The sequence below is a fragment of the Phycomyces blakesleeanus genome (genome assembly GCF_001638985.1).
Source record: "Phycomyces blakesleeanus NRRL 1555(-) unplaced genomic scaffold PHYBLscaffold_6, whole genome shotgun sequence".
NCBI lineage: Eukaryota > Fungi > Mucoromycota > Mucoromycetes > Mucorales > Phycomycetaceae > Phycomyces > Phycomyces blakesleeanus.
Window position 1 is genome coordinate 2,289,641 of NW_017265139.1, and position 16,700 is coordinate 2,306,340.

Here is a 16,700-nt window from a genome sequence, read left to right on the forward strand (position 1 = left end):
ATTTACGATTAGCGTTATTATTTCTCTTTCTATACTACACTGCAAGTTATTAGAAGAAGAAAATATATTATGTTTTAAAGTAAAACATAAATCCTTTCAATTGCACAATTTGCTTTTGGTACAAGTTAGTTCTTGATCAGGAAATATAAAGCTACTTTATACCTGTGGTATACACACTGCAATTGAGTAAATCACAGACTCCACAACTAAATCCCTTGTTTCCTTCCTGCTAATGGACCTGGCAAGTTAATAATCTCCGGAACTGTTACACGCCAGGCACACGTACACTACACACTTGTTCAATAAAAGCCAGCTATTACACAACAGGGATTTGAATTATAAAGGATTTGAATAGTAATAGTAATAGATATAAATTATTTTATTTACTTGGTCCGTATTTCACAATAAAATGGACTTGCTCAGTTATTGTATTATACTCCATGGTACTGAATCCACAAAAGACCAATAAGCGCAAGGAAAGTGAGCATAAAATATTAATATGATGATGAGTCCGTTGAAGAAGGGGGCACATAATTTGGTTTGGTGTGTTGAGATTCTTTTTTGGTAGTTGGTCATTATCGAGGATTTAAAGGAGTCAGTAATCGAGATGATAGGTATACCAAAGACCGTATTATGAAATACGTACACTACTCGGTACAAGTAAAGGATTCTATAATAGCTTTAGTCTTGTGTATGTGCACAGGCTCAAACAGTTGATCTTCAAGGTCAGTATTATAAGTTTTTCTTTGTTATAAATAGTTGGAATGGCTTAATAGCTATGATACCAAAAAAAAATTGTAGTTCAGTCAGAAAATGCTTTTTTTTGCTGTTGCTATTATAATGAGTCAAAGGAGTATTAAATCAACTTCTTTTCTGAACATCTTTTGTTCTCTTATAAAGTATTGATACAAACAAACAATACCGATAATAAAATAGAATAAAATGAGATTGTGCTTAATGATTTATACATCCCGAGTATATATACTTTAATTAACTTCATACAATCTAGATATTAAGTTAAATTTAATACAGAGACACTTGGTATTACACGCTCTGAGTCTCTTTCTCTCTCCCTTTCTTAATTTCTCACTGGATATTTTCATGTCTGGCTATGTCAAATAAATGTTTCTTTTTCTCCATTTATATTTAGGATGTTTTATTTTATTTGCCTCAATTGTTTATTTTTCAGATCTTATCTGGTTTCCAAAGTATACAGAATTTTCATACATGTATAAAAGCAAGGCATATTTACATCAAAAATTCTCTTGCAATGGGTTAAAAAAGTCTAAGGTTCTGTGCACACTTGAATTCAACGCGATGCAATGCAATGCAATGCAATGTAATACAGTGCAATGTAATGCAATAAGTGGCAAATGTAGTCTTGAAATCTCGGGTCATCACAGTACTGGGATGCTGGTAGGCTAAGAAGGAATGGATCATAATATTATTATTTGATTGTATTCTATGTATATCTTTCCAGAGCTCAACTTTTATCTTTTATATTATCATTAATATTATTATTATTATTAATTGTATATTCCAATAAACTCCTACTAGATCAGATTGTTTCCCGCGAAATCCCGAAGAAAACATTAAGTTCAAGGCAATCAAAGGTTAGTGTTGTTGTTGTAAAGGTTGCTTTTGCAAAAAGTCGATATGTATATAAATCGATCAATCAATTAAAGAACTATTTGGGCTGTAGAACAAATTACCTACTAAATTTATGTTGCTGGTATCTTTCAGGTACTTGAAAATAAAATTATAATAATTATAATAGCAGTAGTAGCAGTATGAAATCAATGATGAAATTATTACTATTATTTTTTGGGTAATTTTCTAGCACCTTCTGTGCTAATTGATGCTTAAAGAAGACAGCTCTGTTACGTTGTATATTATATAAACAAGTATAAAAGGGGGTTTCAACGATAGTTTATCCCAAGTTATTAGTAAGATGAACAAAAATTAAAAACAAATTAAAAATATAAATGTTAGGGCTGTATGGCTTATCTGATTTAAGCTGAAAAATCATAGAGGACCTACAACTGATGACTAAGTGTTTAGTGATTGATCCAAATTTTATTAAGATTTTCCAAGATGAGTTCTAAACGTGCAATTGTTTATGCAGAAAGTGTAAATAGATACAAAGCACTTTTGTACAGAAATGACTACAGGGGAAAGCTTTTTCTTTTAAAAAAAATGAGTAAAAATAAAGGGACCTTTCTTTTTTAATGTTGGAATTGATATGTGAATATCTGGGGCTTGAGACTCTGTGCTTATGAACACAAAAAGAAGTATATCTTATTTGAAGAAAGGTACCTTTTTTTTTTAAAAAAGAAAAAAAAAGAAAAAAGGTTGGGATGTGAATATATACATTTATAGGACGATGGTGGGGTGATGTCAACCCCATGCCTTAATTGTTGGCTTTAGACAAAACTCCGTCGATTCTTCATTTTTTTTTTGAGAAATATTATAAAGTGTAAAAAAAAACCCGTCTTTCACCGTCTTTACAGTTATTCTTACTCATTTTTTTTTGAAAAACTAAAACACATACAAATGTCTGTTCTCGAACAAATCAAGCAGTTCACCACCATCGTTGCCGACTCTGGTGACTTTGAGAGTAAGTACAGTGCCAAAGACGACAAGTGTAGCGATACTCCTTTATTCAGTTTGACTCAACAAACGCGTCCTTACTTCAAATAGCCATTGCTGTCTACAAGCCCCAGGATGCTACCACCAACCCCTCTTTGATTCTTGCTGCTGCCCAGAAGCCCCAGTACGCTTCCTTGATTGAGGATGCTATCGCCTACGCCAAGGGCAAGGGAGGGTAAGCTTTAGAATACCTACATCTTTAAATGAAAGGGCTGGGAAACTAAATAACTTTATTAGTTCTGATGAGGAGCAGCTTGAGGCCGCTACTGACAAGTTGTTGGTCAACTTCGGTAAGGAGATCTTGAAGATTGTTCCCGGTCGTGTCTCCACCGAAGTCGATGCTCGCCTGTCTTTCGACAAGGATGCCACTGTTGCCAAGGCCCTTACTCTCATTGCTTTGTACGAGGCCGAGGGTGTCAACAAGGACCGTATCTTGATCAAGATTGCCTCTACCTACGAGGGTATCCAGGCCGCCCACATCCTCGAGACCCAGCACAGCATCCACTGTAACCTGACCTTGTTGTTCGGTTTCGCCCAGGCCGTAGCATGCGCAGAGGCTGGTGTTACCCTCATTTCTCCCTTTGTCGGACGTATTCTTGACTGGTACAAGAAGTCTACCGGTCAGACCTACGAGAGCCACGAAGATCCCGGTGTCCTTTCGGTCTCCAAGATCTACAACTACTACAAGCAGCACGGCTACAACACCATTGTCATGGGTGCCTCTTTCCGTAACACCGGCGAGATCGAGCAGTTGGCTGGTTGCGACTACCTCACCATCTCTCCTTCCCTTTTGGCTGAGATGCAGAAGGACACCAAGACTCTTGTCCGCAAGTTGTCCCCCGAGACTGCCAACGCTGTCTCCATCGAAAAGGTCTCTTACTTCCACAACGAGAAGGCCTTCCGTTGGGATATGAACGAGGATGCCATGGCTACCGAGAAGTTGTCTGAGGGTATCCGCAACTTCGCCAAGGATGGTGTTAAGCTTGAGAACATGCTCAAGGAAAAGCTCCTCTAAGAAAATCCTCCAATAACTAGATCTTATTATTTTTGCACATCAACTTCACTTCCTTACCCTCTCTACCACTCCAAATCTCCACGCTGTACAATAACACCAATCCTTTCTATCTCTGTAAAAAAATGTGTACAAGTAAACGGCCACCCCTTTCAAGTGCTGTTTGTAACAATCACCAATACTAACAATAAAAATAAAAAATAAATAAAGTACACTCAAAATACAGCAAAAAATACAATATAATATGATATGCTATTGATCGATCCAATGGTTTAGTCTTTCTAAGAAGTAATATATTTGTGTGTCAAGGAGGCGCGTCTCTGTATACTTTATTTCCATGGTTACCGTGTCCTGTATTTTATATATATACACTATTTTATTCTGGGCTAAAATTCTACTACCAAAAAAAAAGCTGTCATTAAACCTTGTTTAATCTGTCATTCAATTCAATCTGCCACTCATTCCTGTGGGTGTACTTTTTTTTTTTTTAGAAAAAAAATTAGACACCAAAAATTGCTTGTTCTCAAAAAAAAAATCAACAATTGACCTTTTTCTTTTATTATTATTATTTTGTTATTAACGAGTCTATTCAATATCGTGTTTTGCCTTGTCGATAAATACTTCTTCCGATAACTTGGTTAAATTAGCTCACATTAGATACACCAGCAGTAAAATATTATTCTTAAATAATAATATTGACATTTTTTTTTGAGAGCGATTATTTTAGCTTGGGTTTAGACTGGACGGGCGAGCAAATATATATATACATATCATGTATACATAAAAATTAAAATAAAAAAAAAGTAAATCCATGCCTAAAAAGATAAATGTGCGTCACCGATCTCAGTCTTGGTTCTATTTTTTTTATTGAAAAAAAAAAAGTCAAAAAGTAAAGCCGATTGTTTTTTGTTTTTTTTTCTGTTTCTTTTTTGTTTTATTTTTCAATATTTCAAATATCATGGGCGTGAAACCACAGACAATTGCGCTTGCTACTGCAGGTGTGGCAGCTACAGCAGGTCTTGGCTACTTGATTTACTTTGATTACAAGAGACGTAACGACCCCAGTCTTAAGAAGAAACTGAGTAAATATTTACCGTCCCATAACAGAACAATAGCTTTCTTTTTACTTATTTATTTATTTATTTTTAAAAAAATATTTACTATTTAGGACGTGAGCGTAAAAAGGCTGCCAAGGAAACCAAGAGCGCCGAAGAGGAAGCCAAGGCAAAGGCTATCAAGCTTATCGAAGACGTTATGGCTGCCGTAGACAAAGAAGTGTTCCCAGAGTCACCCGAAGAAAAGGAAAAATACTTTATGGCTCAGGTCGCAGCAGGTGAATCGCTCTGTAACCAAGGCGAGGCATTCTACAACGACAGTGTCCTGCCTTTTTACACTGCCCTCAAGGTCTACCCCGCTCCCCTCGAATTAATCATGATCTACCAAAAGACCATCCCAGAACCTGTCTTCCAAATCGTCGTCAGCATAATGGCTCTTGAAGTAAAGAAATAATCTTCTTTTTTTTTATAAATGCATAGGGTGTTTTTTTTTTAAAAAAAAGCAATGGTTTCTAATACCGATCTATTTAAATAGCAACAAAAGCGCCAGAACGGCTTCTACGAGCAGTTCCCTCCCAAGGAGACTCATGTAAAGATTGGTGAATTGCCTGCCGGTACCTCCCCCGAAGGAAAGCCCATCATTCGTCGTGGATTGGTTGCTGCTGAGGATATTGAGGAAGGACAGACATTGTACACCGAATCCCCAATGATCTCTGCCCTTCACCCAAGCCTCGAGGTAATTTTTTTTTACTAACACAAGTAGATTAGGCATAATTAAGAGAATGTGGGGAAAAGGAAAGAAAAAGAAATCACTTGTGCAAAAGCTTACTATAATTGTGTATGTAATTTATGTAGCGTACCTATTGCAACCACTGCTTGAAAAAGATTGATCCCGAACACCGTGTAGAGTGCACCAACTGTGACAGAGTTGCATTCTGCAGTGAAGAGTGTAAGACAGCTGCTACCGAGGGCTACCATCAATTCTTGTGCACCAACTCCAAGGTCCAAAATACAACCTCTGATGCCACCGCCGAACAGAAAGATGAAGAACAATTAGAAACAGAGATTGCCGCTCTTGAAGAGGCTGCTGCCGAAGCAACAGCCGCCACAGCTGCCATTCCTGTGCTCTCCGAAAAGGAGAACGTGTTCCTCAAGTACGCACAGGAGAACAACGTTAAATACCCTCAGATGATTGCTCAATTCTTGTCCACCATGATTGCCGAAGAAAAGGAAAAGACAAAGGCTGGAAAGGCTGCCGAGTCAATGTACTCTGCCTGGGATCACATTGACAAGTACCGCTACTTGGATCTCTCTCCTTCAGAGGCCACCGTTACTGAGATGAAGATGATCAAGGAATTGTTGGGCTCCAAGGTCCCAGGAATTGATGAGTTTTTGTCAGAGGAAATCTATCTGATGCTCAAGGGAAAGCTTGGTTACAATGCTTATCCCATTCTTGCCACCGAGGGTGATGAGGTTGATGCAGAGGTAATTGAAACTCTTAAAGAAATAGCACATTATAATAGAAACTTGCTTGGAGTTGGAGTTGGGATGAAACCTATATACAAAAGAGAAAGGTCTAATGTGTATGTGTCTTTGATTTAAAAGGCTGCTTCCAAGGAACGTATTCGTGAACTTTCGGAAGAGCGTCCTTCTGTTGGTGCTGCTCTTTACAAGATCTCTACCTACCTTGGACAGGGAGCAGACGAAACAACCAACACAAAATTGGTATTTGGTGACAACCATGACATTACCGTAGTCGCCACACGTGCTGTCAAGCAGGGCGAAGAGCTCTTTGCTCCTTATGTTTTGCAGAAACCCCAATAATTTCTTTGCTTATTTTTTTCCATTTTAGACGTTAAAAATCGCTTATTTTATTATTATTATTATATATATATTTTTTTATTCTATTAAAAATTGTACAGCCATTTTAAAGAAGAAGAAGAAAGAGATGCTATAGTCTTGTTCATTAGTCTATAATTGAAGTAACTTTGACTATTACATGCTATATCAGAATTATTTATTTATATATATTAGAATCTCTTGAATTGTACATTTATTATCATGGGTCTAAAGATGTATTCTCTTACATCTTTAGATATATCTTTGAGTTTTTGATCAACAAGAACATCAATTTCTCTGCTCTAATCATTCTTCCATGATAATTGCACACTACAGGAAATTAAAATTCGCACACAAAGAAGTAAATGTTTCAGGAGGAAACTTACAGGGATTATATTACAGGCTATTTGTTTTCTAACGATACGATTCTTGACAAAGAAAACTCTCATTTTCCCTATACTATCCTTTCTAGTTTTATGAACATTTATGCATCTCCGCTTTTCTGTCAAATATTTTTTTTTGCTCACTGACATTTGCTTAAATTAACCGCATTGACCGGACAGGCAATACCTTCCGGTCCGAGCTGTACAAAAGCCCGGAGGAAAGATGGGGGGATGGATGTGTGTGGGATGCGTGTGTTCAAAGTATCGGTCAAGAGCACCATCAGAGATACTCCCTCTTTCTTCCAACAAGCTTATAGGTCCGTATATCAACCCCTATTCTAGACGGATGAAAGGATGAATATCTTGAAGCAAACGCAACTTTGCTTGAGAGATGATTATCGATCGAAAGACAGATGGATTTAGAAGATTAGCCTAGAGAGAGACCTATTGTGTACGAACACATACACACCTACACCAACACCAACACCAACACCAACACGAATATATACGCACGCATATTTATATATATATATATATATATACATATATATATTTCTTTTTATTTTATATTATATTAGACATGGGTCGTGTCATTCGTGCTCAAAGAAAAGGTGCCGGAAGCATCTTCAAGGCCCACACCGTCGGTCGCAAGGGTGCTGCCAAGTTGAGAGTTTTCGACTTTGCTGAACGTCACGGTTACATTCGTGGCATCATCAAGGAGATCGTCCACGATCCCGGAAGAGGTGCCCCCCTCGCCAAGGTTGCTTTCCGTGACCCCTACAAGTACAAGCTCAGAACCGAGACCTTCATTGCCACCGAAGGCATGTACACCGGTCAGTTCATCTACTGCGGTAAGAAGGCTACCCTCAACGTCGGTAACGTCTTGCCCCTTGCCTCCGTCCCCGAAGGTACCATCGTTTGCAACGTCGAGGAGAAGGTTGGTGACCGTGGAGCTCTTGCCCGTACTTCCGGTAACTACGTGACCGTCATTGGCCACGGTGATGACGGTAAGACCCGCATCAGACTTCCTTCCGGCTCCAAGAAGATCGTCCCCTCCACCTCCCGTGCCGCTATCGGTATCGTTGCCGGTGGTGGACGTATCGACAAGCCCCTCTTGAAGGCCGGTCGTGCTTACCACAAGTACAGAGTCAAGCGTAACAGCTGGCCCAAGACCCGTGGTGTTGCCATGAACCCCGTTGACCATCCCCACGGTGGTGGTAACCATCAGCACATTGGTCACGCCTCTACTGTCGCTCGCGACTCCTCCGCTGGTCAGAAGGTCGGTCTTATTGCTGCCCGCCGTACTGGTCTCCTCCGCGGTACCAAGAAGATCAAGGATTAAACACATTGCAACTCTTTGTCTTTTGCTTAACTTCTTTCCCACTATCCTCTTCGTATTAATAAAAACATAAACAAATCTATGGCATGTTTGGCTTAAAATATATTTACATATAATTCGTATTCTTATGTGGGTGATGTGAAAAAGTAAAGATATCTAAGTCTGTAATATAACCATTGGTTTGTGAATTGGTTAACTTGTGGATCATGGAAATAAGCAAATCTTGGTTGAATTATGATAAGATCAAAAAAAGAAGAAAACTTGGATATCCCGAATCATATAATATTTTGTCCCGATCATTCATTCATTCATTCCATCGATCGATTGATTGATTTTGTTTTATAGCAAAATGATATTCTGGTTAATGTTTTTGTGTGCTTTAAAATTCACCGTAGGAATTTTTCTTGACGCGACATCGGGTCTTAATGAGCCTATATTATTTCTGGTTATTGGAATCATATTTCAAGATCCAAGAAGTATTAATAATAAATTCGAGGCATTTAATATGTGTGTACACAAAAGAGAGTTTTGTCTATTGGCAGTTATATGATCTACATACATACACACACACACACACATATATATATATATAAGATAAGCGCAGGCAGGCAGGCAGGCAGACAGATAGATAGACATATCACCATCATCATATTCAAGAATTTGAAAAGAGTACAAAACAATATTTTACTGCTAAATTATTAATTATTATTTTTTCCCTACTTCCTTCTACTCAACCTCTGGATCTTAATAGAATCTTGTGAATTCAAATAACTCTAGAAATACATGGACACATATTGGTCTCCAACAAAGCCAAATGATTCAATTGCTCTCATTCAAATGCATGGCACCCTCCTTATATGTGCGCTTGATTTGATTACAAGACAAACGACTTTTTTAATAATATAATTTTGCATACACCTTACATGCTTTATACACCATATAAGATACTTAGAAGCATCCTTGTCAAAAATACATAATAGAAATAAGGAAAAACTTTGAATTTCTATATTTTTTTTTATTGAATTATACAATAATGCATTTATATTCACCAATGTATACATACATGTATATCTGTTTCACTTTTAAGCACATCTTCATTGATATAACATCTAACACAGTAATATATTTGTCCTTTGGAATACTTCTTTATCTTGTTTTTTTTATTTGTTTTATTTACTGCCAGCGACTGACCAAGTTGTATTGCAGTTTTTTAGAATGTTAATTGTGAATCTCAATATAATGATTGATTGCAATGACAACAATATTTTCGCTCTCTAGTAAAACTGTGTTGCTCTTATTATTTACATTAAAACCTCACTTGACATAAAAAAAGACATAGCTTTTAATGCATGTAAATTTTTTGCTTTAATGCCATTAATGATCAATGAGAGAATACCTCAGGTATGTATTTATATATATATGCACAAAAAGTCCCAAGGTGTGTTGAGAGAGTGACGGACGGAGTTTAAGGCATTCAAGGTAACCATCAAAGACTCTTTATTGAACAAACAAAATGTTATTTTTCCGCGATGAAAATTTCAAGTATAAATATCTACCTAAAGACAAGTCCATTGAAAACCCTTTGCTTCTTGTCTTACACATACAAAAAAAACGCAACTTCATCTTTATTTTATTTCTTCTGTTCTTTCTCTTTCTCTCTCTTATTTCTTAGTGCGCGTTGTGCATTGTGTGTTATACGTGCGTACGTGTGCGTGTGTGTGTGTGTGCGCGTGAAATTATTCAATGAAATTCTCACTTGTTAAGCTCATCTGCTCAAAAGGCCCTCAAAAGGACCCCAAACATCCAAAACATCTCAGTATACCGACTGTACGTACCCAGATAAGACTCGAAACAGAAGTGGCTGCCTCGCTCTTAAACTTGGATTCAGTACAGGCTCGTCCCCAGTTAAAAGATACCTACTTTGCTGCACCGAACACAAGATACATGGGAAAGAAGCCCGTTGCTGTCACAACCTCTTCCGCCCCGCCTCAAGCGTCTGTAGGCCAAGTCTTCTGCATTGGTGATTCTGTATCTTCCTCGCTTTCTTCCTCTTCGGCAGGGTGCGACTCACAAGATCTAGACGAAGGGTACAGCTCGACAGCATTGTCAGTATTGGATCCAGACATCACTCACGTCTGTGATGTTGCGTTCTTTGAACGATCCGTCTATTGAAGAAGTTTTGATCAAATAGTTATATTGCTCTTTCTGTTTTCTCGATATATATTTTTTTGTGCATCGATATTCTTTGCTCTTTATACATTTCTTTCTTCTTTGTACGTAATTCTTCTTGCCTTGTAAATTTCTGCTTGTTTTTTTTTACTATATATTGATCACGCAATATCAACAACAATAATAATAATAACCATTACCGCCATTATAAAATTGTTCTTTTCCCATTGCCTTCTATTCCATTCCCATCTACTTTGATATTCCCACAGACATCCTAAACTCACACCCAATCGCATCTCATCCCATATAAATTAACCACAATCATTTCACTCGAGAATTGTACAAGGGTCTTTTTTTTTGCTGCTGTTGTTTGGCCCGGTTTGTTTGTTGATTGATTGGTCTGTTTGTTTGTAATTGAGAATCCATGTAATGAAATAAAAGAAGAAAAAGTTTGTGGGGATGAAATATTGTATGAATGGGACAAAGATCGATTTCTAGTTTCTTATCCGGGAGGGAGCATGGAGGCATCAACATCCTCATCATCGTAAGAATGCTCGGACTGTGGTTCATAATGATCATGTACGGGCGATCTGGGCATGGCCATGACACCTAAGTAAATTCAATAAAAAGAGAGAGAGAGAAAGATCATCCATTCATTCATACCAATTAGTCAGTCAGTCAGTCAGTCGGTCAGTAAAGAATACTCAAAGGATCAGAATTTCAACCACATCATCCCTGACTAATTACTATTATCACTTGAAATAAAAACTTGCCTGATCTTGAAGACTCGAGGATACCAAATGGCTTGCATAGCTTCATGAACGAAGACAAGCGTCTAGGCTTGGCGCACAGCTCAATCATAATAGAATCAGATGACACATCGACAACCTTGCCATCAAACAAACGAGTAAGCTCAGTCAAGGCACGTAAATGAGAAAATGTCTCTCTGAGGGCATCTGAAGCATTAGGATGGGCGTGTTCAGACTTTATAATTATAATTATGATTATAAAGAAAAAAGACGATAAGTTTCGCAGTAACTCATGAGTATACATAATCATATTTTGGTTTGGTCTGGTCTGTTCTTACATCGTCGTAGTCCACCAAGTTCTTATCCTCAAACTCTACTTTATCGTCAAACTTGGTAGTCAAGAGTTGCTCGTGCAAATGTTCAGGGCCCAAGATGGACACCTTGATCAAAAGCAATTCGCGTTCAATCAACTTTGTCTTTGTGTAGTCCAACACAGCCCACACAGGAACCTTTTTTGTTTTTTAGTGAAAAAAAAAGGGTTTATAAAACATTAGTATATATGATTATTGTTGTTATAACCTTTTCTTCTTCTACTGTGTTCTTCTTTTGTATTCCCTCTGAAACTTACCAAATCTTCCAACTGGCGTCTGGCCTGTTCGATCTGGACGTTACGGCCGTTGAATACGACAGTCATACGACTGAGGTCAGGAACTTCAGTCTTGGCAACAACAAGAGACTCGATGTTGAATCCACGGGCAGCCAAGATACCAGAGAGGCGGCTGAGAACACCAGGCTCGTTCTGGACGAGACAGTTGAGAATGTGGCGGACCTCAGGGGCTTGACTGGGTGGTGGGGTGTTGTAGAGGATGTTTGACACTGCTTCTTCGACCGATGGTTCAGGCACAGCGGGAACAGGGCCAAAGCGACGTTGACGGATGTGCTTCTTAAACGAGATAGCAGATGTTGCGGAAGTATGTGTACGCTTAGCCATCAACTGAGACACGGTAGGGACAATGGGCTGGATGGCACCCACTGTAGGCTATCATAAAGAGTCGTGAGTTTGTGTTTTTTGTTTTCTTTTTACATTTTGAAGAAAATAAACCAAGATGTAACAAAGTGTGATTTTCTTGTGGTGAATTGATGATTATCCTTCTTTCTTCTCTTGATTTATATTCCATGTGGTTTGTGTATCTATCCGTTTGTGATTGACTTACAAGACGCCCTCTCAGGGTTGTAGTAATTCCACGCAACATTTCTTATGCTCTTCTTTTTTGGGTGGAAAAAAAAAGGTACCAGACTTGTCAAACTCAAGAAATCCTTTTAAGTCAATGGAAAAAGGGAAAATGAGTGCTTGTGACGCAGCGTTGAATCAGTCAAATCAGTTTATGTAATTGGTTCATCTTCAATCAGTCGTTTGGGTCCGCTATTTATCCTGCCGCCAATTGTAACCTTCAGCCGGAAGCATTACACATGGCTTGTGGATTGGATGGCCTTGAAAAAAAAGTAAGCACAATTTACATTGTAGGTACACTTTAGGTGCGAATGAAGGTTGGTTTATTAAAGTCTTTCTCTCTTTTCTTGTTTTCATATATAAGAATATAACATATATACTTATTTGGTTTACCGCTAAAGCCTTGCCTCTTTATTGGATAAAGAGAAATGTCACAAAGACAAGCCAAAAATCTGGGGTACAAAACTATGGAAGGGTAAAGGTTTAAAGGTGCATACTTGCTCATGTGAATTCTATAGAGACACTGCTTATGTATGTATGTATATATCCAATCGTATAAAGTTGATTATATACACTGTATTATGATTGCCAAGAATCAAAAGCATTATTATTAAATTCAACTTCTTTCAAATGAAAATCAATGTAAATTATCTGACTATATTCCTAATCATTTTTTGGCTTTACAAAATACTCAAATGAATACTTGGTCTATTTGCTATAACCGGATACTTACCCAGTCTTAGACACCCTCGGATCGAGATTTTCTTTAGGTTTCTCTTGGTTTCTGGATTGATTTTATGCTTTATTTCCAAAGCACCATTAAACTAGATTTGTAGCATCGAATAAAGTATATACCTTTATGTTTGTATATGCTAATTACGGCTGTTTATTTTGTCTTATTCTCGATTCTCAAAATAACGAACATTTGTATGATATACACTTCTTAATATCAAAACCAACCAACCAACCCAAACCTTCTTTATACGCGGTCAATAACACGTAAAACTTTAATTATTTTTTTTAGATATCAAAATATACGCGGATCTTTTCTTTTTATATGTATTTTATAGAGAAAATACCATGTTTTATATTATTGGTATTTAATATTATTACATTAAAATCATCCAATTACTACGAACAAAGAGGATGTACAAGTCCACAGTGTAAAAAAAAAAGATATAGAGAAAAGATACTTTAAAGGCATCTTGTTCGCGGAGTTTATTATACTTTCTATGGTCCAGTCTGTCTGTCTGTCTGTCTGGCTTTCTGGTTTACCAACATGCGGAGCTCAAGGTCAAACCAAAACTTAATTCAAGTGGCTGTCCTTTCCCTCTCAACACAGACACAGACACGCACATACTGTATTGAATCTCAAGAATTTTATATTTAATATATATATATATTATTAAAAGAAAAGAAAAGAATTCATTTGTTCAATAGACCTTTTTGTTATCTAGAACCAAGTACGATTTTATTTGACCAAATTGAAACATTACTCTGTAAAGATTAACTTTTTTTTCTTCTTTTAATTGTATAGTATAATGGCTAGCACATTTAGTAACATTCAACGCTTCTTTGGAAAAAAGACACCCGATGAGCTTGTGAGTACAAGTCCATGACATACTTATATAATCCTCGAGTCAATTCCAATTTTATTTTATGTTTTGGGGGTGAGGTTCGATAGGTAAAGAAATGGCGTCAAGAAATTCGAGGACAGCAACGAGCGATACAGAGACAAATCCAGGCTATTGATTCAGAAGAGATCAAGGTCAAGAAGGCAATCAAACAAGTAGCCAAGAAAGGGGATGTCAAAAGCTGCAAAATGCTGGCTAAAGAACTTATTCGGTCCCAGCGACATAAGAACAGACTATACACCAGTAAAGCCCAACTTAACTCGATTGTTATGCAGCTTGAACACCAGTTGGGTAAAGACGATAAGCACACGCACGTACAAGGCATTTGATTAAAAAAATACTACAAAAAAATACTACAAATTACATACAGCTACACTCAAGGTTGCTGGCACACTTCAGAAGAGTGGTGAGGTTATGAAACTAGTAAACCAGCTAGTTCGATTACCAGAAATTGCACAGTCAATGCAGCAAATGTCTATGGAAATGACAAAGGTAAGGGACTGCGTTGAATTAGAATTCTAAGCAGAGAATTCATTCTGTACTTTATTGTATTGTATTGATAGGCGGGTATTATGGAAGAGATGATCGAGGACACAATGGAAATGATGGACGATGATGACCTTGAGGAAGAGGCCGAGGAAGAAGTCAACAGTGTCCTGTTCCAGATCACAAATGGTATGCTCGGCGAGGCTGGTACAGTGGGACCAGCAATCGAGAAGCCAGAGGCTGTATTAGAGTCCGAGTCGGATGAAGAAGAAGGACCTGAACTTGACATGATGCAAAAGCGCCTTCAGGTAAAGTTTCTTTTATTTTATTTATTACGATTATCTTTTGTGTACAATACAATGCAATACAACATAATATAGTATAGTATCAAAGAGTAGGTATAAGTATAAAGATACTATTGTATCGTTGTTTACTTTGTTTGTTCATTTGTTCATTTGTTCGTTTAGGCATTGAAGGGATAGGACGCATGCTCTGGTATCACATTTCCCAATAATTCTTCTTATGAATTAACTTATCTTTTAACAATATATATAATATATATACAAAATTCACACACCTACAAATCAATAAAGTTAACCTGAAATACTCCCTCTATTTTTTGTTTCAACTCGCACACAAAGCATCTACGAATTTAACATGTCTATTGGCTTACTTATTATGCATATTGATATACAGAATAAGCAAAGTAAAATATCAAGCTGGTAAAGATGATTATCTTATTTAATACAATACAACGACGTCATAACCTTGTGTGATCCAAGTCCTCTCATCTTAATTTTTTTCTCTCTTTTTTGAAAAGGTTTCCTTTTTCTCATTTGGTCATTTTTCTTTTAAATACATATATTATCGAGATTCATAATGAGTGGCATGGAAAGTATGTGTCTTTGTTTTTAGAGAAAAAAACGGCCATCAAGTCTCATATACTATTCATTACAGAGAATCTCTTTCAGTTAAAGGTGTGTCTGACGTGACAGTCTATATACCACATATTCAACTGTCTACCTGAACAAAGAAGAAACTCAATCCAAATCATCGGGTACCTTTTTTTTTGTGCCGATCGTCCCATAGTTCACAGCAAAACAGTTGAACAAACAATCTAAGCGTTGCCAAAAAGATGAAACGCTTGAGAAAGCCAAACTTAAAAAGGTGCATTCTCTTTCTCTCTATATGTTGCATTTTAGACTATTAAAGTTCAGCAAAAAAAATCAAGGACCTTAGTAACAATAATGTCTAATGTAGGCCATTCAAGATGGTAACATGGAGGGGGCTCGTATTTATGCTGCAAACGCCATTAGAAAAAAGAATGAGGCTATCAATTTACTCCGGCTCTCGTCTCGTATTGACGCCGTAGCAAGTCGTGTGCAGACTGCAGTAACTATGCGGAAAGTAAGTTGTTGTTTTTTCTTTCTTTAGAAATATACTGTGTAGTCAAAATCAAGCTAACAAAAAAAATGGGGTTTTAATATATATATATATATATATATATATAATATCTTAGGTTACTACATCAATGGCAAGCGTTGTCAAGGGTATGGATAGGGCAATGGGATCAATGAATCTTGAAAAGGTAGGCTTATAATTAAAGAAAGGGAATATAAGTACAAAGTAAGATTAATACGTATTATTGCTGTTTTGTAAGATATCAATGGTTATGGATAAGTTTGAGTCCCAGTTTGAAGACTTGGATGTGCAGACAGAGTATATGGAGGGTGCTATGGCCGGTACAACTACATTAACTACACCCCAAAATGAGGTAGAGACGTTGATGCACCAGGTGGCGGATGAACATGGCTTGGAAATGAAGCATGAGTTAGGAAAAATGGAACCAGGAACATCTCTAGGAGAGGCCAGTAAGACGGATATGAGTGAGGATGCGTTACTGAGTGAGCGATTGAAAGCTCTTCGTCAATAAATTATACATATGCGTATAGCTTCAAGCAAACAAACTAAAGGCTAAAAAAAAAGCAAATAAAAAGGACAAAAAGGTGTGTGTTTTTTTTATATTATTGAATTTTAAAGAGGTTGTTACTTGCTTGTATGGCTCAAAGAGCTAGACAATATATTAAATCTACTTTTAGAGTTAAAATTACTAACAAAGAAAAGGGTGTATTTGAAGTGTATGCAACAAAATAA

At 37.1% G+C, this 16,700-nt stretch overlaps 8 protein-coding genes across 8 annotated transcripts; 7 read left to right on the top strand and 1 right to left on the bottom strand.

Annotated features, from left to right (window-relative positions):
• Nucleotides 1-440: 440 nt before the first annotated feature.
• Nucleotides 441-1,866, top strand: PHYBLDRAFT_166411 (hypothetical protein; the record flags this gene model as incomplete). Its single annotated transcript, XM_018435413.1, has 6 exons — nucleotides 441-480; nucleotides 569-660; nucleotides 704-725; nucleotides 1,151-1,339; nucleotides 1,563-1,613; nucleotides 1,841-1,866. The coding sequence occupies 6 exons, from the start codon at nucleotides 441-443 to the stop codon at nucleotides 1,864-1,866; spliced, it is 420 nt and encodes a 139-aa protein (XP_018294483.1).
• Nucleotides 1,867-2,514: 648 nt separating this feature from the next.
• On the top strand, nucleotides 2,515-3,902 carry PHYBLDRAFT_132467 (hypothetical protein). The gene is made up of 3 exons (XM_018429497.1): nucleotides 2,515-2,617; nucleotides 2,701-2,824; nucleotides 2,887-3,902. Exons 1-3 carry the CDS (start codon nucleotides 2,554-2,556, stop codon nucleotides 3,662-3,664), a joined length of 966 nt encoding a protein of 321 aa, XP_018294484.1. The 5' UTR covers nucleotides 2,515-2,553; the 3' UTR covers nucleotides 3,665-3,902.
• A 701-nt stretch (nucleotides 3,903-4,603) lies between these two features.
• PHYBLDRAFT_180680 (hypothetical protein) lies at nucleotides 4,604-6,647 on the top strand. The gene is made up of 5 exons (XM_018438350.1): nucleotides 4,604-4,743; nucleotides 4,830-5,158; nucleotides 5,252-5,452; nucleotides 5,572-6,201; nucleotides 6,322-6,647. The coding sequence occupies exons 1-5, from the start codon at nucleotides 4,620-4,622 to the stop codon at nucleotides 6,538-6,540; spliced, it is 1,503 nt and encodes a 500-aa protein (XP_018294485.1). The 5' UTR covers nucleotides 4,604-4,619; the 3' UTR covers nucleotides 6,541-6,647.
• A 582-nt stretch (nucleotides 6,648-7,229) lies between these two features.
• PHYBLDRAFT_180681 (hypothetical protein) lies at nucleotides 7,230-8,385 on the top strand. The gene is made up of 2 exons (XM_018438351.1): nucleotides 7,230-7,255; nucleotides 7,517-8,385. The coding sequence occupies exon 2, from the start codon at nucleotides 7,519-7,521 to the stop codon at nucleotides 8,278-8,280; it is 762 nt and encodes a 253-aa protein (XP_018294486.1). The 5' UTR covers nucleotides 7,230-7,255; nucleotides 7,517-7,518; the 3' UTR covers nucleotides 8,281-8,385.
• Nucleotides 8,386-10,020: 1,635 nt separating this feature from the next.
• Nucleotides 10,021-10,449, top strand: PHYBLDRAFT_143417 (hypothetical protein; the record flags this gene model as incomplete). Its single annotated transcript, XM_018430979.1, has 1 exon — nucleotides 10,021-10,449. One exon carries the CDS (start codon nucleotides 10,021-10,023, stop codon nucleotides 10,447-10,449), a length of 429 nt encoding a protein of 142 aa, XP_018294487.1.
• A 502-nt stretch (nucleotides 10,450-10,951) lies between these two features.
• On the bottom strand, nucleotides 10,952-12,180 carry PHYBLDRAFT_100497 (hypothetical protein; the record flags this gene model as incomplete). Its single annotated transcript, XM_018427590.1, has 4 exons — nucleotides 10,952-11,055; nucleotides 11,187-11,430; nucleotides 11,534-11,704; nucleotides 11,824-12,180. Coding segments are annotated over 4 exons (876 nt in total), but the record flags the coding sequence as incomplete, so codon positions are not given.
• Nucleotides 12,181-13,798: 1,618 nt separating this feature from the next.
• PHYBLDRAFT_186294 (hypothetical protein) lies at nucleotides 13,799-15,160 on the top strand. The gene is made up of 6 exons (XM_018439215.1): nucleotides 13,799-13,889; nucleotides 13,964-14,027; nucleotides 14,111-14,351; nucleotides 14,431-14,552; nucleotides 14,624-14,854; nucleotides 15,014-15,160. Exons 2-6 carry the CDS (start codon nucleotides 13,968-13,970, stop codon nucleotides 15,026-15,028), a joined length of 669 nt encoding a protein of 222 aa, XP_018294489.1. The 5' UTR covers nucleotides 13,799-13,889; nucleotides 13,964-13,967; the 3' UTR covers nucleotides 15,029-15,160.
• A 229-nt stretch (nucleotides 15,161-15,389) lies between these two features.
• On the top strand, nucleotides 15,390-16,578 carry PHYBLDRAFT_123706 (hypothetical protein). The gene is made up of 6 exons (XM_018428945.1): nucleotides 15,390-15,441; nucleotides 15,504-15,523; nucleotides 15,636-15,713; nucleotides 15,807-15,953; nucleotides 16,066-16,134; nucleotides 16,207-16,578. The coding sequence occupies exons 1-6, from the start codon at nucleotides 15,426-15,428 to the stop codon at nucleotides 16,477-16,479; spliced, it is 603 nt and encodes a 200-aa protein (XP_018294490.1). The 5' UTR covers nucleotides 15,390-15,425; the 3' UTR covers nucleotides 16,480-16,578.
• The last annotated feature ends 122 nt before the right edge of the window (nucleotides 16,579-16,700 follow it).

Excerpts from the sequence above, each read along its gene's own strand:
- PHYBLDRAFT_132467 (XM_018429497.1), top strand. The coding sequence starts at position 2,554 with ATGTCTGTTCTCGAACAAATCAAGCAGTTCACCACCATCGTTGCCGAC. Across the intron at positions 2,618-2,700 it reads CGACTCTGGTGACTTTGAGA|CCATTGCTGTCTACAAGCCC; the intron begins GTAAGTACAGTG and ends TACTTCAAATAG. Across the intron at positions 2,825-2,886 it reads TACGCCAAGGGCAAGGGAGG|TTCTGATGAGGAGCAGCTTG; the intron begins GTAAGCTTTAGA and ends TAACTTTATTAG.
- PHYBLDRAFT_180680 (XM_018438350.1), top strand. The coding sequence starts at position 4,620 with ATGGGCGTGAAACCACAGACAATTGCGCTTGCTACTGCAGGTGTGGCA. Across the intron at positions 4,744-4,829 it reads CAGTCTTAAGAAGAAACTGA|GACGTGAGCGTAAAAAGGCT; the intron begins GTAAATATTTAC and ends TTTACTATTTAG. Across the intron at positions 6,202-6,321 it reads GTGATGAGGTTGATGCAGAG|GCTGCTTCCAAGGAACGTAT; the intron begins GTAATTGAAACT and ends TTGATTTAAAAG.
- PHYBLDRAFT_180681 (XM_018438351.1), top strand. The coding sequence starts at position 7,519 with ATGGGTCGTGTCATTCGTGCTCAAAGAAAAGGTGCCGGAAGCATCTTC.
- PHYBLDRAFT_186294 (XM_018439215.1), top strand. The coding sequence starts at position 13,968 with ATGGCTAGCACATTTAGTAACATTCAACGCTTCTTTGGAAAAAAGACA. Across the intron at positions 14,028-14,110 it reads AAAAGACACCCGATGAGCTT|GTAAAGAAATGGCGTCAAGA; the intron begins GTGAGTACAAGT and ends GAGGTTCGATAG. Across the intron at positions 14,553-14,623 it reads TGTCTATGGAAATGACAAAG|GCGGGTATTATGGAAGAGAT; the intron begins GTAAGGGACTGC and ends TTGTATTGATAG.
- PHYBLDRAFT_123706 (XM_018428945.1), top strand. Across the intron at positions 15,524-15,635 it reads AGAATCTCTTTCAGTTAAAG|TTCACAGCAAAACAGTTGAA; the intron begins GTGTGTCTGACG and ends ATCGTCCCATAG. Across the intron at positions 15,954-16,065 it reads CTGCAGTAACTATGCGGAAA|GTTACTACATCAATGGCAAG; the intron begins GTAAGTTGTTGT and ends ATAATATCTTAG.